Source organism: Chiloscyllium punctatum, chromosome 6, assembly GCF_047496795.1.
Source record: "Chiloscyllium punctatum isolate Juve2018m chromosome 6, sChiPun1.3, whole genome shotgun sequence".
Classification (NCBI taxonomy): domain Eukaryota; kingdom Metazoa; phylum Chordata; class Chondrichthyes; order Orectolobiformes; family Hemiscylliidae; genus Chiloscyllium; species Chiloscyllium punctatum.
Window position 1 is genome coordinate 74,993,420 of NC_092744.1, and position 26,045 is coordinate 75,019,464.

The 26,045-nt window shown below is 42.2% G+C and overlaps 1 protein-coding gene across 3 annotated transcripts in view; it reads right to left on the bottom strand.

The window, feature by feature from the left end:
- The window catches only part of iws1 (interacts with SUPT6H, CTD assembly factor 1), a 58,683-nt gene extending 44,203 nt beyond the window's left edge, over positions 1 to 14,480 (bottom strand). For all 3 annotated transcript variants that reach the window (XM_072572940.1, XM_072572941.1, XM_072572939.1), the window contains exon 1: positions 14,319 to 14,480. In XM_072572940.1, the coding sequence (XP_072429041.1) occupies positions 14,319 to 14,355 (37 nt within the window). In that variant the 5' untranslated portion in view covers positions 14,356 to 14,480. The remainder of the gene's footprint in view (positions 1 to 14,318) is intronic.
- Positions 14,481 to 26,045: the final 11,565 nt, after the last annotated feature.

The window sequence follows — 26,045 nt, forward strand, 5'->3', positions numbered from 1 at the left end:
CAGGGGAATCACGGTGTCTTCATGCATGCACCACAACAAGTTAGCATGCAGAAACAACAAATGATGAGGAAAGCAAATAGAATGTTGGCCTTTACTGCAAGGGTTTGGAAAACATAAAAGCAGGGAAGTCTTGATACAACATCAATAGCAGCCTCCACAGCTACCTGATGAAGGAGCAGCACTCCAAAAACTAGTACTTCCAAATAAACCTTTTGGTCTATAACCTGGTGTTGTGTGATTTTTAACTTTGTCCACCTCAGTCCAACACTGGCACCTCCACATTACAATTATATAGGGCATTGCTGAGACCACACTGGAAGTAATACATACTGTTTCAATTTCATCATAGGAGAGCTATACTTACTACTGGCAATTCAGAGTAGCTTGATATCCAGGACATTTGTGATGACTTAAGTGCATATATTGAGGTAAATGGATATGATTTAAATACCATTACAAAGCTGGGCTTACAAGGGAACTAAATATCAAAAAGTTATTCTGCATTTAGGAGGGATAGACAAGAAGAAAGTAGGTGGGGTAGCATTCCTAATAATGGGATGACATTATAGATTAGAAAGAAAAGATTTTCAATTGGCAGATCAAAATGTAGAATTAGTTTGAGTGGATCTCCAAAACAGTAAAGTGAAACAAACATTGGTTAGAGATTTTTGCAGCACATCAAACTGTAGTACAAACATTCGACATGCTACAAATCATGAAACGAGAGGTGCATATTTTTGATTTAATTTGATTTGTTATTGTCACATGTACTGAGATACAATGAAAAGAAATTGTTTTGCATGCAGTCCAGACAAATATGGGTAATACAGTAATTATGAGCAACTTGTATGTTGACTGGATTAACTAAGTCAGCACCACATGCTGTGTAGGATGAATTCCTGGAGTATTTATGAGTTGGCATTCTATAATAGCAAGTTGAGGAGTCAACTAGAAATTGGGCTACCTTGAATGAGGTGTAGTGTAATGAAAAAGAGTGAATTAATAATTGCTGTAAAGGAGCCTTTGAGAAATAGTAATCATATGGTGCCAGAATTTTACAAAGTTGAATTACAATGCAGTTCATTTTGAAACTAGGATCTGAAATTTGAGCAAAAGAAGCAAAAGGGCAATTTAAGTATGGTCGGTTGGGAAAATCCACAAAAAGATTTAATGATAAACAGGCAATCACAAGTATTTAAAGAAATACTACAACAGATAAACATCTCTATAAGACACAAAACACTCAAAAGAGTGAGGTAACTTAACTATGGTCAATGAAACAAGTTAACAATTGCATTGCGTCAGAAGAAGTGGCTTCTAAGAATGCCAGAATAAGTGGCAAGTCTAAGCATTGGGAGCAATGTAGGACTCAACAAAAAGGGCCAAGAAGCTGATAAGGGAAGGAGAAAGACAATATGAATGCAAGTTAGTGAGAAACATTAGGGGGGATTATAAAAACCTTTGTTGTTTGGGCAAAGATAATTGTGGGGCAAGTTAAACAATACTGGAAACCAAAGGAAATGGCAGAGAAACTAAAACAGTTACTCTGCACTTGTCTTTATGGAATAAGGTAGAGAATATCTCCCAGAAATCCTGGGTGACCAAGGAACTTCTGTAACTGAAGGATTATAGGAATTAATATTAGTAAGAGGTAGCACATCTCTTGGACCAGATGAGCTTAACCTCAGTATTGAACTAAGTAGCGATAGAGACAGTGAATACATTGTGATTATTTTGTTTGATTCTACAGATTTTGGAAAGGTTTCTGCTGTCTAGAAGGTAGCTAACGTAACCTCACAATTTAAGAAAAGAAGAAGAGGAAGAACAGCGATTGAAAGACTTGTTGGCTCGGCTTACACAGTAGGGAAAATGCTAGAATCCATTATAAAAGGTGTGACAACTGAACATTTCTAAATGAATGACAATGTCAGGCACTGTCAAGGTGGGTTACAAAAGGAAAATAATGTTCGACAAACTCTGAGTCTTTTCAGGCTGTTAATCATAGCACACATAAAGTTAAACCAGTGGATATGATGTATTTGAATTGGTTAATAAGATAGCAGACAATAAGAATAAACTGATCATTCTCAACTGGTTAGCCAGGGTATAACCTCAGGATAGTGGCAAGTCAGCTTAATGCTGAGGGCAGCACAGTGGCTCAGTGGTTACCACTGTTGCCTCACGGTGCCAGGCACCTGGGTTCGATTCCAGTTTTGGGTAACTGTCTTTGCGACGTTTGCATATTTGCCTCATAGCTGCGTGGTTTTCCTCCGGGTACTCCAGCTTCCTCCCAGTCCAAAGACGTTCAAATTAGGTGGCTTGGCCATGCTAATTACCTATAGTGCCCAAGATGTGCAAGCTAAGTGGAGTAGCCATGTGAAATATAGGGCTACTGGGAGTGGATGGGATGGGGTGGTATGTCCTTCAGAAGGGCAGTGTGGACTCAATTTGCCAAACGGCTTGCTTCCATACACCACGGATTCTACAATGATTCTATGAGGATTTTCCTCATTCAGAGGGTAGTGAATCTTTGAAATTCCCTTCCCCAGGAGGCTGTGGAAAGAAAATGCAGCCAACTGGCCAAAACAGAATCTGGGTTGCTTTTTAATGCATACACTTTCACATGCGTATTGAAGCCTGAAGCTCTGGGTAGTCAGGGTAAATCTCCAATTTATTTTCTGTCACACAGCTGGCCACGCTCCTGATCTTAATATCTACCATCGGCATATGGAGGAATGATTTGCCAGTTCATATTAAACCATTTTGGCCACATTATCAATACAGCATTTAAAAGGCATCTGGATGGGTTTCGAAGGAAAGAAAGTGAAACGTACACTGTAGGTGAAGTTATAGAAGCAAGGGCTGTATTTTCTTTGCAAATATACAGCATCTCCTCAGCCAATTATTCAAAAGCCTCTGGCTAAACTCATATTTGCACATCTTGTGTACACACATCTTCCTGAGCTACCCACAGATCTAATGATCACATATAAGCAAATGCGATTAGGAACAGAAGAATCAATGCAAGTAAATATAAAGTGAAATATGACATTCAGAGCTACACTAAGAAAGGCAGGAGACATTGTTTGTAAAATGTGATGACCATGTTGGAAAGCAAACTCATTATGACATTCGACCATTTTATTAGGTCCAATAGAAAAGAATCAAAGATCACTGTTAAGTGTGATTCACCAATCACACGGAAACATGTCGTTCTTCAAAGCACTGAAAACTCCGGTCAGAAGCATTAAACCTGATATTCACAGTAGCATATCAGATGAATAATGTGAGTTAGATGAGACCACTCCTTATGTTAGACGATATCCCAATCATGAGAGGAGACCTTCACTATACTTAAGTGACTATGTGACGAGGGGAAGGATTTTCACTCGATGAATAAATATTTTACATCATTGTATACAATTGAGCACATTGATAATAAATTGAATAACCAAGTCATGCCAAATTTACTGTTGAGAACATACCTTTAAATCGTGCTATGTCTCTTGCTTATTAAATCGTGAGCAGTTGTGATGCAGAATTTTAAAATACAAATTGAATTTTACTATGGAAAATACTGTGTTCAGCTGAGTTTCCAATTAATACCACCTCTATACAGTGCAGTGCAAAAAGAAGCCTCCCTCTTTCTCATCCCATTTTCCGTGCAGCCTCCCAATCCCAGTCTTCCCATCACTCTAAGACAAAAACAAAACTGGCTCCTAGTGCTACCCTAACCAGATGTTTAACAATAAGAAAAGATGAACTGAAAAGCTAATAGAGACAGAGCAGAGTATAAGTGAATGCCAGTTAGTAATACAACAGACAGTGAGAATTCATACAAGTAAGCAAACAGGAAAAGAGCAATTAAAGCTTGGCCTTCTAGAGCACAGGCTTGGAAAATGAAATCAGAAAACAAGGCTCCAGGTGAAGCAGCAATTTATCTGTACTTCACACTTCTAGTCTACTGTATTTGCTGTTCACAGTGTGGTCTCCTCCAAACTAGGGGAGATGAAACATAGAATGGATGATTGCCTTGCAGAACACTTACATTCTGTCTGTAAAGATGACCCACAACCTCCAGTCACCTGCTACTTCAACACACACATCTTTTACCACAACATTTCTGTGGCAGGTCTGCAACTTGGGATTCAACACTGAGTTCAATAACTTTAGAGCCCGATTCCATCCTCCTATGCTATTTATCCATCATTCTCAGTCCCTTTATGACATGGTTTTTTTAAGCACAACCAACCATTTTTACCCACTCTCAGACCTGTTGACACATTACATGGCCTGCTTTCAGCACAGACTACCCATTCTCTGCTAGTCTCAACTGTGGTTATCACTTATTCAGCTTCTCTTCTGTCCTGGCATGCCATTCATAATCCAATTGCTTACCCATCTCTTCCACATTTCTCTCTCTCGGCTCTGTCTCTACCTATCTGCTCACCTCTGCCTCCATCACCCCTCCCTCCAACCTCATCTTCACCATAAATACCAGCTTTTACTAGCTGCTATCAGTTCTGAAGAAGAGTCACTGGATTCAAAACATTAACTCTGTCTTCTTCCCACAGATGTTGTCTGACCTATTGAATTTTGCCAACAATTTCTGTTCTTGAAGGAACTGGTGGTGACGTTCAACAGGTATTTTGTATTTGCCTTCACCGTAGAGGATGCAGAAATTTCTCCAAGAGAGACAAAAACAGAGATGAAAAAGAAGGAGATAGTTAAAACGATCACAAGCAACAGGGAAAAATAAGTTCTGAAAACCATCACACCTAAAAGCTGAGAAGTCCCCATGACAAGATGGCCTGCATCCTACCGTCTTAAAACAAAATGGCTGCTGAGCTAATACATGCATTGGTCATAACCTGCTTTCAAAATCTAACAAATTTTGGCAAGACATTGGACTTTTTCACCTCTTGTCCAATCCCTTTCCACTTACATCTGTGATTCTTCTGATGTTTCAGATCAGTTGCAGGATTTCCAGTTCGTGGGCTCCAGCCGCCTCTTCACTACGGACACGCAATCCCCTCACACACCCATCTCTCATCAGGATGGTCTCTGGGCTCTCCACTTCTTCCTGGTAAAGGTCCGAAACATTCCCATCCACCACCTGGCTGAGCTCGTCCTCACTTTGAACAATTTCTCCTCTAACTCCTTTTACTTTCTTCAGGACAAAGTGGTGGCCATTGGTACCAAGAAGAGCCTCATTATGTCTCTTTGTGGGGTATGTGGAATATTCCTTTTTCCAATCCAACGCGTCCCTCACCATAAATCTTTCTCTGATACATTAATGATATCATCGGTGGTGCTTTCCTCTCTCGCATCCAAATTTGGAAAATTTTCACCAATTTTGCTTCCAATTTCCACCCTGCTCTCACCTGCACATAGTCCATCTCGGACTCCTCCCTTCCTTTCCTCAGCATCTCTGCTTCCATTTCTGGGAATAGGCTGGCCATCAATATCCACTACAAACCCACCAACTCCCACATTCACTTTGACTATATATCCTCACACCCAGCTTCTTGTAAAGATTCTATTCCATTCTCCCAGTTTCTCAGTCTCCATCATATCTGCTCCAATGATGCCAGTTTGACAATGGGGCCTCTAAAATGTCCTTCTTCAACCAAGGATTCCCCACCATCGTGGTTGACAGGGCCCTCAGTCATGTCCAACCCATCTCCTGCACTTCAGCCCTCACCCCTTCTCTTCCTTTTCACAACAGCGATAGGGTTCTCACTTACTATTCCACCAGTATCTACATCCAAAGGATCATTAGTCGCCACCTCCATCACCTCCAATGGGATGGCAGCTCTAGACCTATATCCCCCTTCATCCCCTATCAGCCTTCCACAGGGACCGCCCCTTCAAAACATCTTGGTCCATTTATTACCCATTCACAGCATCTCCTGCCAGCCCCATGACACCTTCCCACATAATTGCAAAAGGTGAAATGTCTGCCTGATTGCATCCTCACTATCCAAGGCACCAGACATCTTCTAGGTGAAGCAGTGATTCACCTGCACTTCACTCGATCATATTCGCTGCTCACAATTTGCTCTCCTCTACATTGGGAAACAAAACACAGACTGGGTAACCATTTCTCAGAACACCTGCATTCTATCTGCTAAAATGACTCTAAACTTCCTGCTGCCTGCCACTTCAACCTTTCACCATGTTTGCTGGCCAATATCTCTGTCTCAGGCTTGCTAAGCTCAGTGCAAGCTGGAAAAACAACATTTCATTTTCCATTTGGGAACCCTGCAGCCTTCAGCAGTCAATAGAGTTCAACAATTTTAGGGCCTTGGTACCTTCCCTAATGTCCTTACCCCAACTCCCACACAGCAGACCACAAGCAGTAGCAGCTATTGATTTTCTGAGGCATTATCCATTCCTTTGTCTACCCAAGTGTTTTTCTCTCTCTCTGGGTTCCATCTCCATTTAGAATTTACTTCTCCCCCTTCCCACCCCATCTTCAGCGTACATACCAACCTTCTCCAAGCCATGATCAGTGCTGAAGGAGGGTCACGGGACCTGAAACATTCACCCTGCTTTCTCTCCACAGATGCTGCCAAGCATTGTCAGGTTTTCTAGCAATTTCAGTTTTCTTTACTGATTTTCAGCCTTCACAGTTCTTTGTTTTTTTTTCCATAAAGGAATAATTTAGTGGAGAATAATGATGAGACTGAGCAGCTAATCATACAACAGTATAAAATCATACCATACAATATCAAACCTACTCCTCCAGCTCAAAATGGATCTGATTCTTAAGCAGCAACAACATCATTCTCTCAAAACAGATAAATGCAAAAGATTGTCAAAGAAAAAATGAAGTTTAAGAAATGATGCGAGATGCTGTGAGAGGAATAATAAGAGTGCAAGGATAATTTGAGCAGAATTCACAAGTGTGTTTTCACAGAAATACAGAAGAAACACAAGTGGAGGATGTGATCACTACAAGGAAAAACAAGTGCTGAATTAAGTTATTAAAAAGGGGCTTACAGGCTAGGAAACTAGTAACAATGAATTACCTATTCATAGCTGCACACAAGCAAATGAGCAGCAAACACTCAGTGTGAGGCCTACATTATTGCTTATTACAGCCAACCAAATTGATCGTTGTCACAAAGATCAACATCTACATAAAATTGGCCTCATGCCACCAAAACATGATTACAGCATAGAGTATCATTTTCTGAATGCCTACACAAAGCTCCATGTAAACAAATCGTCATGAAATATTATGAACCTTTTCAGTTTCTCACATACCACACAATGTGGTACGTTAAGGCTTCAATGTCCACTTTAGTGAGGCTTAAACTCTTGATAATCAGTTGTATAATCTCCCCTTTCTAAATTCTCCACCTTCAAAAGCCTTCTTAAAAACCTGATCAATAACACCTCGGGCCTCTATTGTTTCTACTCAGGTCAGACCCGCAGTTATAAAATGCCCTTCCTTGGCATGTGAAAAAAATTTCTGACTTAACTAAAAGGTAGCTTTAATTTCATTAACCAGAAATTGCTGCATTTTATAAAAGTTTTATCTTGTGATCTGGTTGCCTTCACTGTTATTTATTCAAGTCTGTGTAGTTATCCTCAATGAACAGCCTGGCACTATTAGCCAACCGAGAGCGACTCTTTCCATTATAAACTATGCTCTAATTACAAGCATGTAAAAAATGCCAGGTTAGCTGAATCAAATTTCATTTCAGACTATTTAATAAACCATTGATTACAATACTAGAAGTTTGCTTTTTCTCCCTTATAAATCCTTCAGACAATTTTCATATCTTGATGAAAGCAATTTTAATCAACTTGGTCCAAAAGTTCTGGGAATCCAATAATGACGATGCTCAGATCTGGAGATTTCCATAACGCAAATGCCTTCCTGACTGGAACAATCTATAAGATGGTCAGGAATGAAATTACATTATACGGCTGGAAAATGGGAAGCCTTCAGAAATGAGATAACAAGAATTCAGAGAAAGTATATTCCTGTCAGGGTGAAAGGGAAGGCTGGTAGGTATAGGGAATGCTGGATGACTAAAGAAATTGAGGGTTTGGTTAAGAAAAAGAAAGAAGCATATAGATCGAGTGAATCCTTAGAAGAGTATAAAGAAAGTAGGGGTATACTTAAAAGGGAAATCGGAGGACAAAACGGGGACATGAGACAGCTTTGGCAAATAGAATTAAGGAGAATCCAAGGAGTTTTTACAAATATATTAAGGACAAAAGGGTAACTAGGGAGAGAATAGGGTCCCTCAAAGATCAGCAAGGCGGCCTTTGTGTGGAGCCACAGAAAATGGGGGAGATACTAAATGAATATTTTGTATCAGTATTTACTGTGGAAAAGGATAAGGAAGATATAGACTGTAGGGAGATAGATGGTGACACCTGGCAAAATGTCCAGATTACAGAGGAGGAAGTGCTGAATGTCTTGAAACGGTTAAAGGTGGATAAATCCCCAGGACCTGATCAGGTGTACCCGAGAACTCTGTGGGAAGCTAGAAAAGTGATTGCTGGGCCGCTTGCTGAGATATTTGTCTCATCGATAGTCACAGGTGAGGTGCCGGAAGACTGGAGGTTGGCAAACGTGGTGCCACTGTTTAAGGGCGGTAAAGACAAGCCAGGAAACTACAGACCACTGAGCCTGACCTCGGTGGTGGGCAAGTTGTTGGAGGGAATCCTGAGGGACAGGATGTACATGTATTTGGAAAGGCAAGGACTGATTCGGGATAGTCAACATGGCTTTGTGCGTGGGAAATCATGTCTCACAAACTTGATTGAGTTTTCTGAAGAAGTAACAAAGAAGATTGATGAGGGCAGAGCAGTAGATGTCATCTATATGGACTTCAGTAAGGCGTTCGACAAAGTTCCCCATGGGAGACTGATTAGCAAGGTTAGATCTCATGGAATACAGGGAGAACTAGCCATTTGGATACAGAACTGGCTCAAAGGTAGAAGACAGAGGGTGGTGGTGGAGGGTTGTTTTTCAGACTGGCGGCCTGTGACCAGTGGAGTGCCACAAGGATCGGTGCCGGGCCCTCTACTTTTTGTCAATGATTTGGATGTGAGCACCTCTTGTACTCCAGTCCAAACTTACTGGAGTTAGTAAGTTTGCAAATGACACCAAAATTGGAGTTATAGTGGACAGTGAAGAGGGTTACCTCAGATTACAACAGGATCTTGACCAGATGTGCCAATGGGCTGAGAAGTGGCAGATGGAGTTTAATTCAGGTAAATGCGAGGTGCTGCATTTTGGGAAAGCAAATCTTAGCAGAACTTATACACTTAATGGTAAGGCCCTAGAGAGTGTTGCTACACAAAGAGACCTTGGCGTGCAGGTTCATAGCTCCTTGAAAGTGGAGTCGCAGGTAGATAGGATAGTGAAGAAGGCGTTTGGTATGTTCTCCTTTATTGGTCAGAGTATTGAGTACAGGAGTTGGGAGGTCATGTTGCGGCTGTACAGGACATTGGTTAGGCCACTGTTGAAATATTGCGTGCAATTCTGGTCTCCTTCCTATCGGAAAGATGTTGTGAAACTTGAAAGGGTTCAGAAAAGATTTACAAGGATGTTGCTAGGGTTGGGGACCTGAGTTACAGGGAGAGGCTTTATAGGCTGGGGCTGTTTTCCCTGGAGCGTCGGACGCTGAGGGGTGACCTTTTTGAGGTTTACAAAATTATGAGGGGCATGGATAGGATAAATAGACAAAGTCTTTTCCCTGGGGTTGGGGAGTCCAGAACTAGAGGGCATAGGTTTAGGGTGAGAGGGGAAAGATATAAAAGAGACCCAAGGGGCAACTTTTTCACGCAGAGGGTGGTAGGTGTATGGAATGAGCTACCAGAGGACATGGTGGAGGCTGGTACAATGGCAATATTTAAGAGGCATTTGGATGGGTATATGAATAGGAAGGGTTTGGAGGGATATGGGCTGGGTGCTGGCAGGTGGGACTAGATTGGGTTGGGATATCTGATCGGCATGGACGGGTTGAACCGAAGGGTCTGTTTCCATGCTGCACATGTCTATGACTCTATGATATGCACTGGAGGGCTTTCCTTGGAGTTGAGCTGTCACAAAGATTAAAATGATGTAGTGTAAGAAGACCATAACCCAATGTTGACAGACAAAATAATCCTGAACTGGGTACATTTGCAGGACTTTAAAGCAATGCTGATAACAGACAATAAACAAAGTTCAGCAAAAGAATCAGAAGGGTAGACTTTTTGCGGGAGGAGAAACTATTTTTGCTTAAGCCTGAAAATTAATGGTCAAAGGGTAGGAAAGTCTGCAACAGAACAGAAGCAGGAATCTTATTTAAAAAGCAATAGTTTATCTATTTGTTTATCACAATCCCAGGACATCCCAAAATATCTTAGATGATAAAAGTGAAATCCATCACAAGTCCAAAGGACCATAGTCTGTTCATTCATTAATGGTGGTAAGTTTAATGCGAGGATCATCATGCCTCATGCGAGGCGTGAGGGTGAGAACAATGAAGTCCTTTTGAAGTGCTGACACACCTCTATGTAGATGCAACCAATTTGCATTGAACAAACTCCCATAAACAAGATAAATGATGGTCAACGGGTTAAATATTGGACAGGAGAAAACTCCACAGTACATCTTTGAATAATGCCACATTATTAATTACTTTTAAATTGGTGTTGACCATTTCTTTTGCAACACTATGGCCCACATCTCTAATATTATCATCTATAAACCTATTATATCGAAAAACTATTCCTCTGCTTCTGGCACCATCCCATATAACACGAGAACTAAACAATATTCATGTAATAAGTTCCAGGTACAAAGTTTTTCCAAAAAGACAGAATCTAACTATCTCTTCTTGATATTCAATGGCATTAGCATTGCTGAAACCCCCACTCTTAACATCCTAAGGGTTACCACTGAACAAAACTAAATCAGCAATATTAATATTATGCTACAAGAGCAGACCTAAGATTGCGAATTCTGCAAGAAGAAACTCCTGAAGAGCTTGTCCCTCATCTACAAGGAGCAAATCAGGAATTTGATGGAATGCTCTCCAATTGACTGGATGGATGCATTTCAAACATCATTCAAGAAGCTCGACACCATCCAAGATAAAGCAGTCCAAAAGTGTGGCGCTGGAAAAGCGTACTGGTTGGATAGCACCCAAGGAACAGGAGTCGACTTTTCAAGCATAAGCTCTTCATCAGGAACATTCCTGACGAAGAGCTTATGCTTGAAACGTCAATTATCCTGCTGCACGGAAGCTGCCTGACCAGCTTTGCTTTTGCAACACCACACTTTTTGACTGTTTTATCACCAGCATCTGCAGTCCTCACTTTCTCCAACATAAAAACAGTCAGCTTGATTGATGTCCAGCCACCACCTTCAAAATTCACTAACGTCACGTCTGCTATTTACAAAATACACTGCCTTAATTTACCAAAGACTGTTTCGACAACACCTTCCAAACATACAACCCCTACCACCTTGAAGAACAAGGGTAGCAGATGCGTGGGAGCAGCATCATATGCAAGTTTGCCACCAACCCACAACCACCTTGACTTGTAACCATATCACTGTTACTCAGTTCCATTGCGTCAAAATGCTGGAATTCCCGACCAAACAGACTTTGAATGTACCAAACTCATTCGTTAGTGGACTACAGCAGTTCACTACCACCTTCTCAAGCACTACAAACACTGGCTTCGTCACCAATATCCATATACTATGATTGTAGCCACTGTATAGTGCTAGAGACATAATCCTTGGTCTTGTATATATTCTAACTTGGTACGCACTGTGTTGATGTTCATGAAGCAACACAAGGGAATTCCCTTGCAGACTGGATAATCTTTTTGCTTAACAATTCCATTTGGTGCACAAGCATGACAAGAAGGACCAGTTGCTTCCTACTTGAAATGTTGAACATTTCTGTCCTTAGCTAACATTGTTGGAAATAACTTTGATGGAAGTTTAGATCCACAGTCCATTGATGTACACGCTACTCTTAAAACGCATTAATCACATTTTTCTTTGCAGAGAGAAGATATAGACAACGGAAGACCAGAGCCACTGAGAATAAAGAAGGTGCGAGGTTGCTGTTTGGATTTAGGGTATAGATTCCTTACAGTTGGTATGATGCAATGCACAGCTGAGATTTATCTGTCACACTCCCATTCACACACCACGTGCACTTTGGCAGATATTCATGCTTTCCTTCCCACCATGACTTCTGTCGATGTCTTTTTGTTTTGCACTCCCCTGGCCCATCTCCAAACCTGTTTCATGATTATCCATTTTTGTCTTACACCATCATCCCTTTTGTCACTTGGTCGTTCCACCGGTCATCCTATTACAGACCTTACATTAGCTTTACAAATGCCAAATAACACTTCAAAGATCTCACAGTTCTAACGGAAGGTCTAAAATGGTAATGTGTTTTTCTCTCTCCAGTAATGCTGCCTGACCTTCCGAGTGTCTCCAGCATCTCATTTTTATATCAGATTTTCTGTAGACATTATTTTATCTTTGTGTTATTGTTGCCCTCCACGTGAGAAGGGAGATAGGGCCATTTAACAAGTCATTCAAAAAGACATCATTTTTGACAGTTCAACTTAAAAATCACACAACACCAGGTTATAGTCCAACAAGTTTATTTGGAAGCACAAGCTTTCAGACTGCTGCTCCTTCATCAAGTGGTTGCCCTGATGAAGGAACAGCACTCTGAAAGCTTGGGCTTCCAAATAAACTTGTTGGACTATAATCTGGCGTTGTGTGATTTTTAACTTTGTACACCCCAGTTCAACACTGGCACCTCCAAATCTTGACAGTTCAAGACTCGTTAACACTGCACTGAAATGTCAATCTGGATGGCTCCAGTCTGTGGAGCAGGGCTTGAATGCACAAGCATGTGACTTAAAAGCCTCGGACCTTCGGGTGACCATCCTCCAAGGTGGACTTTGGGACAGGCAGCAGAGGAAAGTGGCCGAGCAGAGGCTGATAGCTAAGTTCGGTACCCATAGGGAGGGCCTCAACCGAGACCTTGGGTTCATGTCACATTACAGGTGATCACCATTGCATGACACACACACACACACACACAGATATTCCTACACACACGCACACATACACACACGGACACAGACACAGGTACACACAGACACCCACACACACCCCCATACATGCATCCCCTCACAGACTTAAGACACTCTGCACTCACTACACACACACTTTCTCACACTCACAACCTCCACCCCAGACAGACATACACACACACACAGACAAAGACCCACATGCACACATATTTTGTGTGGTGAATTTTTTGTACTTGCAGAGTTACATTGCACTTTGCTCAAAAACCACAAACTGCATGAATTTATGTAAAACTCTGTTATCTCACTTTTTAGATTAGAATCAATCTAAACATCAGGTCATAGACAGAGAACACAGGGGGCTAACATCTTCAACATATTGTCTAGCTATCAACATTGTTAACAGCTAACCCGAGAATGCAACTTTAAAAAAAGGGTTTTGTGATTTACACATGAAAGAAGTGAAACTATCACTGTATTCTAACAGATGAAAGGCTTAACAGACAATCAATTTTTCAATGTATAATTTCAGTTACATCACACTGTAAATTTTTGCTATAAATTCTGTGTTACGATCGAGCTCTCCACAATCACCTGATGAAGGAGCGTCGCTCCGAAAGCTAGTGTGTGCTTCCAATTAAACCTGTTGGACTATAACCTGGTGTTGTGTGATTCTTGACTTAAAACAAAGTTGCTTGCTGGAAGGCCATGTGGGTTTTGGTTAGTTGAATAGCAGCATTTTTGTTTCCCACGGAACCAGGGGTGGGATTTCCAGTTTCAGCAACGTTAAACAGGACTCTGGATCTCTTGAGCCTGATAACTGGCCAACGAGTAGTTGATCCTCTGAGTCATCTGTCAGCCTCTGCTATTAACTGCGTGCCTTCACTCCCTTGACACCAAGTCAAGGAATTTCCCTCCTAAGATTCACCTCTGCCCTACTCCTCTCACTCGCCTTTTAACCCCATTCGTCTTCATATGTTGCTGTCGGTTTGACTTTGATAGAAGCGCCTTGGAGAGTTCTGGTACATTCGAGGCGCTCTATAAACGCAGAGTGTCGTTGATAAATTGAAGTGACTGGTTTAGGGAGCGACGCAGAACCGCCCAGCAGACTGATTCCAAGGCGGGGATCGAAGGGCCTGCTCAGTCGGGGCTCCGCGCTCACCAGCCGCCCAGGCCCGAGATCAGGTCCCAGCGGACCAACACACCACCACCCCCATCCTGTTCCTTACCGTCTCCGTCCGGGTAAAAATCATCCTCCAAATCCATGGCCGCGGGCAAACGACAGCCCGCGTCGGCTCAGCCCCGACCGCGCGTACCTTCCGCCCGGCGTCTCTCCCCAAACTAGAAGCGGCGCTCGGGCCTACAGATCCAGCATTACTGCGCATGCCCACCCGGCCGGCCGGAGGTCACGGAGCACGTGATCGGCCCGGCGGTTAGAGGAGAGATTCCAAACACAGGCCATTCAGCCCATCGACTCCATCCGCCGTTCAGTCATGGCTGATAGGCATTTTAACCCCATTCTCCCGCTTTCTGGTGGAAATGAATCCCATAGATTAACCACTCTCTGGCTGAAGAAGTTTCTCCTTATCTCCCTTCTAGAAGATGTTCCCTTTACACGAAGTCTTAGTCTCTCCTACCAGTGGAAACATCTTCTCAACTTTTCCTCTGTCCAGACCATTCAGTATTCTGTGAGTTTCAATTAGATCTCCCCCCCCCCCTCATCCTTCTAAACTCCATCGAGTATAGACTCAGAGTCCTCAAACGTTCCTCATATGTTAATCTTTTCATTCCTGGGACTATTCTTGTGTACCTCCTCTGAACACGCTCCAGGGCCAGTACTTCAAAAGTGAACTGACCAGAGCCTCAGCTGTTCATCCCTGCTTTTATGGCTATTCAGCCATTAGACATAGGAGAAGAAATTAGGCCATTCAGCCCATCGAGTCTGCTCCATCATTCAGTGAGATCATGGCTAGTCTGATAATCCTCAGCACCATTTTCCCTTTTGCCCTTGATTCCGTCCATTTTAAAAAAATCTGTCAATCCTACTCTTGTGTATAAATAACGACCCAGTCAAAACTGCCCTCAATGGTAATGAATTCCACAGGTTTACAACTCTGAGAAAAGAAATTCCTCCATATCTCTGTCTTCATTGTGCTACCTCATAGTCTGAGATGCTGCCTGCTGCTCGACTCTCCTACATAAGGAAACTACGTTTCCACATCTAAGTAAAAACCAAAATATGTGCAGATGATATAACTCACAAACAAACACAGAAGTTGCTGGAAAAGCTCAGCGGGTATGACAGCAACTTTGCAGAGACATCAGAATCAACATTTTGGGTCTGGTGGCACTTCCTCAGAATCCTCAGTGTCTTCCTTAGCACTTGCCTTTCCACCTTTTTGTGTTATCCAGGTGCATGCATGGAGACATCAGGTTCAAAGCTAATCCTGGACAGCAAGCATTTAAAAATATGATCGCCATCAGTAATATCATCACTGGTAGTCAGCATAGAGTCATAGAGCACAGAAAGAGGCCCTTCAAGCTCTTAAATTCTGAAGAAGTCGTAATAGACTTATAAAGTTAACTCTATTTCTCTCCGCAAATGCCGCCAGACCTGCTGAATTTCTCTGGAATTCACTGTGTTTGGTACAGACTTCCAGTATACATAGTCTTTTGCTTTTACCCTTCAGTGCGTAGTGTCTGCACTGGACTTCAAGCATCGATTTATTCCAATCACATTTTCCAGCACCTGGCCTATATACTCCTATCCTATAATGTTTCAGTGTTCATCTAAATACTTCTTAAGTGTCTTAAGGGTTCCCACTTCCATCACCGTTTTAGCTAATGAGTTCCAGGTACCCACTTGCAAGAGGTGATGTGAATGCAGCCACAGAATTTGAAAGAAGTCAGATGAGAGCTTCTGCCGCAATTGTTTTGCAGGCTGATGAAAAAAGCTACTTTGGAAAGAGTTAAGTCTTGCACAAGGGCCACGTATGAAGTTGTTCTCTTGTGAGTAGTACAGGATGGTCTCTGCTGACACTTTGTTGGCAGGGATCATCTCTTACACCGTGCTTCTTGGGCACTTGCTTGAACAAGCAAAACTTTCTTTGTTTGGATATTGCTCTCATGCTTAGCATGTTTTCCCTAGAAAGGACTGCGTCATTTGCAACTTTGATTATCTAGATAAGACAACTGACTTCTCCTTACCTCTAGAGGCTAAAGTTAGTGCCCAACCATCTTCACCATTGATAACATTCTCTCCATCATAAGAGGGAGATTTACTAGACCTCTTCAAGAGGGTTTAAACTAGATTGGCAGTTGGGTGGGCACCTGAATTACAGATCAGATGATGGAGTAGGTAGTGAACAGCCAGATACAGCATGCAGAGAGTCTGAGAGGAGGGATAGACACTTGATAGGACAAAGGTGCAGCCAGTGTGATAGGTTGAAGTGTGTCCATTTTGATGCAAGAAGTATCAGAAATAAGGGTGATGAACTCAAGAGCATGGATTAGTACTTGGAACTGTGATGTTGTGGCCATTACGGAGACTTGGATATCACAGGGGCATGAATGGTTATTGGATGTTCCAGAATTTAGATGTTTCAAAAGGAATAGGAGTAGGAGGTGAAAGAGGTGGGGGAGTGACATTGCTAATCAGGGATAGTATCACAGCTGTAGAAAGAGAGATCATCAAGGAGAATTTATCTACAGAGTCAGTATGGGTGAAATTCAGAAACAGGAAAGGAGCAGTCACTTTATTGGGAGTTTTCTACTGGCCCCCCAGTAGCAATAGAGACCTGAGGAGCAGATTTTGGAAATGGATAGAAGTAACAGGGCTGTTGTCATGCGTGACTTTAACTTCCCTAATATTGATTGGAACCTAGTTAGTTCAAATAGTTTGAATGGAGCAGCTTTTGTCAGGTGTGTCCAGGAAGGGTTCCTGACGCAAAATATAGATAGGCTGACTAGAGGAGAGCCATAATGGATTTAGTGCTTGACAACGAACCATACCAAGTGTCAGATCTCTCGGTGGGACAGCATTTTGGTGATAGTGATCACAACTCTATGACCTTTGCTATACTCATGGACAGGGATAGGAGTAGATAGTATGGGAAAGTATTTAATTGGGGGAGGGGGAATTACAATGCTATTAGGCAGGAAGCGGGGTGCCTAAATTGGGGAACAGATGTTCTTAGGAAAATGCACAACAGAAATGTGAAGGTTGTTTAGGAAGCACCTGCTGATAGTGCTGGATAGGTTTGTCCCACTCAGGCAAGGAAGGGATGGTAGATTGAAAGAATCTTGGGTGACAAGGGATGTGGAACACTTAGTCAAGAGGAAGAAGGAAGCTTAACTAAGGTTGAGAAGGCAAGGAACAGACAGGGCTTTGGAGGGTTACAAGGTAGCTAGGAAGGAACTGAAGAATGGACTTAGGAGAGCTAGAAGGGGGCATGAAAAATCATTAACAAGTAGGATTAAGGGAAACCGTAAGGCTTTCTACATTTATGTGAGGAATAAGAGGATGGGCAGAGTGAGGGTAGAGCCAATCAGGGATAGTGGAAGGAGCTTGCACCGGGGGTCAAAGGAGATAGGGGAGGTCCTTAAGGAATACTTTGCTTCAGTATTCACTACTGAGAGGGATCTTGACATTTCTGAGGACAGCGTGAAACAAATTGATATGCTAGAACAGGTTGATGTTAGAAAGAAGGGTGTGCTGAAAATTTTGAGAAACATAGGGATAGACCAATCCCCTGGGTGAGATGGGATGTACCCAAGGTTAATACAGGAAGTAAGGGAAGGTTAGATGGGTCAGTGTTTGTGCAATGTGTGCAGGAGAGTTTCCTGACACAATATGTAGATAAGCCAACAAGAGGTGAGGCCATACTGGATTTGGTTCTGGGTAACGAACCAGGCCAGGGATTAGAACTAGAGGTAGGTGAGCACTTTGGGGACAGTGACCACAATTCGGTGATTTTTACTCTAGTGATGGAGAGGGATAAGTGTGTACTACAGGGCAAGAGTCATAGCTGGGGGCAGGGAAATTATGATGCGTTGAGGCATGACTTAGGATGTGTGGATTGGAAAAGTAGATTCCAAGGCAAGAGCGTAATTGATATGTGGAACTTGTTCAAGGAGCAACTATTGAGTGTCCTTGATAAGTACGTACCTATCAGGCAGGGAGGAAAGGGTCGTGTGAGGGAGCCGTGGTTTAATAAGGAGTTGGAATCCCTTGTTAAATGGAAGAGGGCGGCCTTTGTAAAGATGAGGCGTGAAGGTTCAATAGGGGCAATTGAGAGTTATAAGGTAGCCCGGAAGGACCTGAAGAGAGAGCTAAGAGCAGCAAGGAGGGGACATGAAAGGTCCTTAGTTGGTAGGATTAGGGAAAACCCTAAGGCTTTCTATAGGTATGTTAGGAATAAAAGAATGACTAGGGAAGGAATAGGTCCAATCAAGGATAGTAATGGGAAGTTGCGTGTGGAGGCTGAAGAGATTGGGGAGGCGCTGAATGAATACTTTTCGTCAGTATTCACTCAGGAACAGGACATTGTTGTCGATATGAATACTGAGGCACGAATAAGTAGAATGGATGGCTTTGAGATATGTAGAGAAGAGGTGTTGGAAATTCTGGCAAGGGTGAAAATAGATAAGTCCCCTGGGCCTGATGGCATTTATCCTAGGATTCTCTGGGAAGCAAGGGAGGAGATTGCAGAGCCATTGGCCTTGATTTTTGTGTCCTCTTTGTCGACAGGAGTAGTGCCAGAGGACTGGAGGCTAGCAAATGTGGTTCCCTTGTTCAAGAAGGGGAGTAGGGATAATCCTAGTAACTATAGGCCAGTCAGTCTCACTTCTGTTGTGGGCAAAGTCTTAGAGAGAATTGTAAGGGATAGGATTTATGCACAGCTGGATAAGAATGATGTGATCAAGGATAGTCAGCATGGTTTTGTGAAGGGCAGGTCGTGCCTCACAAACCTTATTGAATTCTTTGAGAAGGTGACTAAGGAGGTAGATGAGGGGAAAGCGGTAGATGTGGTATATATGGATTTTAGTAAGGCGTTTGATAAGGTCCCCCATGGTAGGCTACTGCAGAAAATACAGAGATATGGCATTGAGGGTGAGTTGGAGGTTTGGATTAGGAATTGGCTCTCTGGAAGAAGACAGAGGGTAGTAGTTGATGGCAAAGGTTCATCTTGGAGGGCCGTCACTAGCGGTGTTCCGCAAGGATCTGTTTTGGGACCATTGCTGTTTGTCATTTTTATAAATGACCTGGAGGAAGGGTTAGAAGGTTGGGTGAGCAAGTTTGCGGATGATACGAAAGTCGGAGGAGTTGTAGACAGTGAGGAAGGATATGGCAGGTTACAGCGGGATATAGAGAAGCTGCAGAGCTGGGCAGAAAGGTGGCAAATGGAGTTCAATGTAGCTAAGTGTGAAGTGATTCACTTTGGTAAGAGGAATAAAAAGATGGATTACTGGGCTAATGGTAGACTACTTGGTAGTGTGGAAGAGCAGAGGGATCTTGGTGTCCATGTACACAGATCTCTGAAAGTTGCCACCCAGGTAAATAGTGCAGTGAAGAAGGCATATGGCGTACTGGCTTTTATTGGTAGAGGAATTGCGTTCCGGAGTCCTGAGGTCATGCTGCAGTTGTATAAGACTCTGGTGCGGCCGCATCTGGAATATTGTGTGCAGTTTTGGTCGCCATACTATAGGAAGGATGTGGAGGCACTGGAACGGGTGCAGAGGAAGTTTACCAGGATGTTGCCTGGTATGGTAGGAAAATCCTATGAGGAAAGGCTGAGGCACTTGGGGTTGTTTTCATTGGAGAAAAGAAGGTTTAGGGGTGATTTGATAGAGGTGTACAAGATGATTAGGGGGTTAGATAGGGTTGACAGTGAGAACCTTTTTCCATGTATGGAGTCAGCTATTACAAGGGGGCATAGCTTTAAATTAAGGGGGGGTAGATATAGGACTGATGTTAGGGGTAGGTTCTTCACTCAGCGAGTCGTAAGTTCATGGAATGCCCTGCCAGTAGCAGTAGTGGACTCTCCCTCTTTATGGGTATTTAAGCGGGCATTGGATAGGTATATGGAGGATAGTGGGTTAGTGTAGGTTAGGTGGGCTTTGATCGGCGCAACATCGAGGGCTGAAGGGCCTGTACTGCGCTGTATTCTTCTATGTTCTATGTTCTATGTTCTATATTGCTGTGCCTTTGTGATGATCTTTGTGTCCTCACTGTCCACTGCAGTAGTGCCAGATGATTAGAGGTTGACAAATGTTATTCTCTTGTTCAAGAAAGGGAAGAAGGATAATCCTGGGAATTACAGACCAGTTGGTCTTACGTCAGTGGTGGGCAAAGTATTGGAGAGGATTCTGAGAGACAGGATGGTTTTGTGAGGGGACATGCTTCACAAACCTTATTGAATTCTTTGAGGATGTGACAAAACATATTGATGAAGGTGGAGTAGTGGATGTGGTGTATATGGATTTTAGCAAGACATTCGGTAAGGTTCCCTGTGGTAGGCTCATTCAGAAAATAAAGAGATATGGGATATAGGGAAACATGTCTGTCTGGAGACAGAATTGGCTGGCCCATAGAAGACAGGGTGGTGGTAGATGGAAAATATTCAGCCTGGAGCTTGGTGACCAATGGTGATCCGGAGGGATTGATTCTGGGAACTCTGCACTTTGTGATTTTTATAAATGACTTGGATGAGAAAGTGGAAGTGGAAGGTTTTGTAAGTTTGCCAATGACATAAAAGTTGGTGGAATTGTGGATAGTGTGGAGGGCTGTTGTAGGTTGCAATGAGACATTGACAGAATGCAGAACTGGGCTGATAAGTGATCCAATTTGAATGCATAATACAGTATTAAAGGCAGGATTCTTGGCAGTGTGATGGAACAGAGGCATCTTGGGGTCCATGTGCATAGTTCCTTCAAAGTTGCCACCCATGTTGATAGGGTTGTTAAGAAAGCGTATGGTGTGTTGGCTTTCATTAGCCAGGGCATTGAGTTTATGAGCTGCGAGGCTAAGTTACAGTTCTATCGAGTCCTGGTTAGACCATACTTGGAATATTGTCTTCAGTTCTGGTCACCTCATTATAGCAAAGATGTGGAAGCTTTAGAGAGGGTGCAGAGAAAATTTACCAGGATGCTGCCTAGACTGGAGGACATGACTTATGAAGAAAGGTTGAGGGAGCTAGAGCTTTTCTCATTGGAGTGAAGAAAAGTGAGAGGTGACTTGATAGAGGTGTACAAGATGTTGAGAGGCATAGATATAATGGATAGGCCGAGACTTATTCCCATGGCGGAAATGTCCATCATGAAGGGGCACAATGTTTAAAGTAATTGGAGAAAGGTTTAGGGAAGATGTCAGAAATAGGTTCTTCACTCAGAGAGTAGTGGGTGAGTGGAATGCACTGTCAGTAGTGGCCATAGACTCAAATACATTAGGGACATTTACGTGAATCTTGGATAAGCATATAGAAGTTAGTGCACTGAAGGTTATGCAGGTTAATCTGATCTTAGAGCAGCTAAAAGGCCAGCACAACATCAATGGCCGAAGGACCTGTAATATGCTGTACTGTTCTATGTTATAAGGTCAAGAGTAGTGTGTTGCATTGACCATCACTGATAGGAGGGAATCTAAGCATTGCATCTTGTCATTTAATGTCATTCACATCGCTGAATCCTTCACTATTAATGTCATAGATCTGATGATTTGGAGATGCCAGTGTTGGACTGGGGTGTACAAAGTTAAAAAATCACACAACACCAGGTTATAGTCCAACAGGTTTAATTGGAAGCACACTAGCTTTCGGAGCGACGCTCTGAAAGCTAGTGTGCTTCCAATTAAACCTGTTGGACTATAACCTGGTATTGGGTGATTTTTAACAATGTCATAGATGTTCATGTTGATCAGAAACTGAATTGGAGAATCATACCTACTGCGACTACAAAAACAGGTCGAAGTCCAAGAATTGTATGGAGAATAACTCGTCTCCTGTCTCTCTAATGCATGTCCACCTATTAGGCACAGGTCAGGAGTGTGGTGAAATACTCTTCACTTTCCTGGATTGATGCAGCTTCAATAACACTTAAGAAACTTGACACACCATCAGGACAAGATTCCCGAAAGAAGAATCACACTGGACTCAATTTGTTAATTCTGTTTATCTCTCCGCAGACCTGCTGAGTTTCTTGAGCATTCTCTGTGTTTGTTTCTGATTTCCAGCATCCGCTATCCGGTAACTTGCTTTGGTTAAAGCAGCCCATTGATTAGCACATCATCTAACGTCTTGAATATTCATTCCCTTTACCATCGATGGAAAGTGGCAGCAATGTGTAAGCTAGAAAACACAAAAACTCAACAAGATTCCTTCAAAAGAACCAGCTAAACCTGTGAATTTTAACACCTTGAAGGACAAGAGCAGCAGATACGCTGGAATACCATCACCTGAAATTTCCTGTCCAAGCTTCACCACATTCTAACTTGCTGTTCCATCACTGTTGCTGTGTGAAATCCTCCCTCCCTAATATCATTTGAATATTCCTACACTCCAAAGACTGCAGTGGTTCAAGAAGGCAGCTCACCACCAACTCCTCCAGGGCAATTATAATGCTAGCCAAACCTGTAATGACCACATCAGTTAAAAAAAATCAAAGAAAAGAAGTCATTTAGCACATCAACCTTTCTGCAACATTGAAGAAGCTCATAGTTGATTTGCTTATGGCCTTAATTCCATTTTCTGCCTGTTCCTCACAACCCTTGACTTGTTTGTAAATGAAAAAATCTAAATCAGCATTGATGATCTTAAAGGGCCCAGCCTCCAAGGCTCTCTGTGGAAGAAATTTCCAAAGACTAAGGGTTCAATGAAAAAAGAAATTCACCTTCATCTCTGTCTTAAATTGAAGATGTCTTATTTTTAAACTTATGCTTCCCAGTCCAAATTTTCCCGAAGGAGAAATATTCAAGCCCATAAAGTATGTTGTATATTACAATATGATCACCTGCCATTCTTACAAACTCCAATGAACATAGACCCAAGTTGCTCAATGTTTTTTCATTAGACAACTGTTTTATCTCAGGAATCAGTTTAGTGAACCTGTTCTGTACTGCTCCTAATGCAAGTTTATCCCATCTTAAGTGAGGATACCATAACTGTACACAGTATTTTCAGTGCAGTCTCAGCCACACGTTCCTCCAATCTTGCCCGTTGTAGGGAGATTTCCCGATTAGAACACATAACTCCCTGCATTAAAGGCCAACATTCCATTTCCCTTCTTTATCACTTGCTGTAACTGCATAATAACCTTTTGTGAACACTGTACAAAGACACTAAGATCCTTTCAGTGAGACCATCCTGCAATCTCTCCATTTATATAATCCACATTTCTAAAAGTCACATTTTTCAACATTATACTCCATTTTCCTAAATCAATCACCCTGCTATATCGCTTTGCAGAGTCTTTGTAACCTAGTCACAACTTGTTCTTCCATTTATATTTGTCTCATCAGTAAATCTGCAATGCATTTGGACCATTCATCTGTCACAAATCTAAATTGTGAATAAGGCTTCATTGCTGTATAAGCGTCTTGGTCCTGAGGGTCAATTTGTATGTCACTTTTGTTTGTCAGTAGTTGCATTTAAATGTGTGTGCCGAGCTCTTCAACTAGACAATCATATCTCTCACCATAAATCCTAGGTACCAGAATGTTCTAGCTCCTCCCAATGGTGTGTTGTTAATTCTGATCTCAAGTGGACCCCGTGCACATAACTACAGTTTCTTTACACTGTTGGTGAGGAAGAGCACCGCAATCATTAGTCAACATTGTAATTATCAAGAAAATCACCACTGCCAAACAAACCAGTAAAATCATCACTGTAATCATTAGAAACATCACAATATAAATCAGCAATATCACAAAAGTATCACTGCTATGATCAGCGACACTGTCATTCCAAATTTCAGTAAAATCATCTGTAAAATCATCAGAAACTTCACAGTAGTCATAATGCAATCAGCTGTTTCAATCATCTTTGCAATAATTAGCAAAACTGAAGTCAATGAGAATCAGGAGAGAGCTCTATCTTGGTTAGAGTCATATCAAGCACAAAGGAAGATGGTGATGGTTGTTGTTGTCAACTCAGCCTCCAGGACATCACTGTTGAAGTTCTTCAAAGTATTTTCCAAGCCTAACTGTAAGAATATCTTTTTGTTTTCAGATGGTGTCCAGAAAGTAAGGAAAAGATGATTACTGCTTTAAAAAGAGGAGAATGTATTCGGAGTTGAAGCTCACCGCTGCATATGAGAAAATGCTACTTTTTGAGGACGTGGAATCAAGAGAAATGCATGCCAATCACCATCTGAGAGCCCTTGGAGCTTAGAGGGAACATTGTTTGCTATGTATTAATTTAGTGCGCATTGATATAATGGTCATAATGTAAACTTAATGGCAGGAGGATTGCACCTTCTTCCTAAATTAATTCTGCCCTCACTAGCTATATATTCTATCACTCGCCTTGTCCAGCCTTTGGCTCATATCACCAAACCACCCCTTGGTTTGTGCCATTACTCCTCTACACTTTCTTTTCCTTTGAACACCTCACTTTATTCCTTTCTTTTCACCATTCAGTTCAAATCCTTGTTCTCTTCCACGCACCAAGAGTCATAAAGCTTTTCTCACCAATGCATATTCCCTACTTTCCTCGTTGAACAACTTTTCATCTTGATGAATTCAACTTTCATTGCAATTCATCACATAATCACTCCTCTGTGCTCACTGCCTCCTCATCCACCCTCAATCCCTCCTGTCACGTAGGCTCTCAAAGCCATACATAGGCCACCCCCTTGTCATTACCATCTCATGTGATCTCCCTAATCTCATCATGTCAATCACAGCCAGTGCCATCTCTGATCACGTTCTAGTTCTGGCCTCCAACCACATCCCACGTCCTCTCTCAAATTCATTTCTGTTTTTGCCTATTCCTGGAAAAAGCTCTCTCACAGTTCACTTACAACTGCACTTTTAAAATCCCAACCTTTTTGCTGCCACCTATGAGCCCGATCACAACAAACTCTACTGAAGACCTTGTCAGCATCAAAATGATTATTCAATCTCTCTTTCTCTCTCTTTCTCTCTCAGTCTGGTGATTACCCCAGAACAGATCTCATTATGGCTCCCTGAAGTTCAAGCCAAGAGCCAAAAGTGAACCAAAAACCTAAGATTGTAAACTACTCAGAAAACTAATTTTTAAAAGATGAAATTAATTTATAATAAACTAATCTGTTATTTTTCCCTTCCCCTTTATTTCAATGGAAAAACACTTGTAGCCAGAGAATAGATACCTTCAGTTGACCTTAAGTAGGATCTCCAAGTCTCAGTTGCTCTGGGCAAAACTAATCATGGCCGCCAATTACAAACAAATAACCAAAATATACTCATGTATATATGACAAATGTAATACAAAGTACAAGGCAAAAATGTTGTCAATGAGAATAATTCTTGCTGAGTTATTGGAACTTTCTCCCTAACAGTCTGTCAAAGCTACCTTTCAACACAATATAATCTCCTCTTCATCATGTGTGACAAAAAATTAATTACTTGTTCAGAAAGCCATTCTTTTTTGACTCAAATCTATGCAAGGATCTCAATCAACTTCTTCTCCCTTCTCCTCCCCTACATCACACATGGAGAAAGTGAGGACTGCAGATGCTGGAGATCAAAGTCGAGAGTGTGACGCTGGAAAAGCACAGCAGGTCAGGCAGCATCAGGGCAGCAGGAGAATCAATGTTTCGAGCATATTCCCTTCATCATGCCCTCCATGATTCCTGATGAAGGGCATATGCCCAAAGCATCGATTCCCCGGCTCCTCGGATGCTGCCTGACCTGCTGTGCTTTTCCAGTGCCACACACTCAACCCTACATCATTGGTTATACCAGAACAACTGCAGCAACT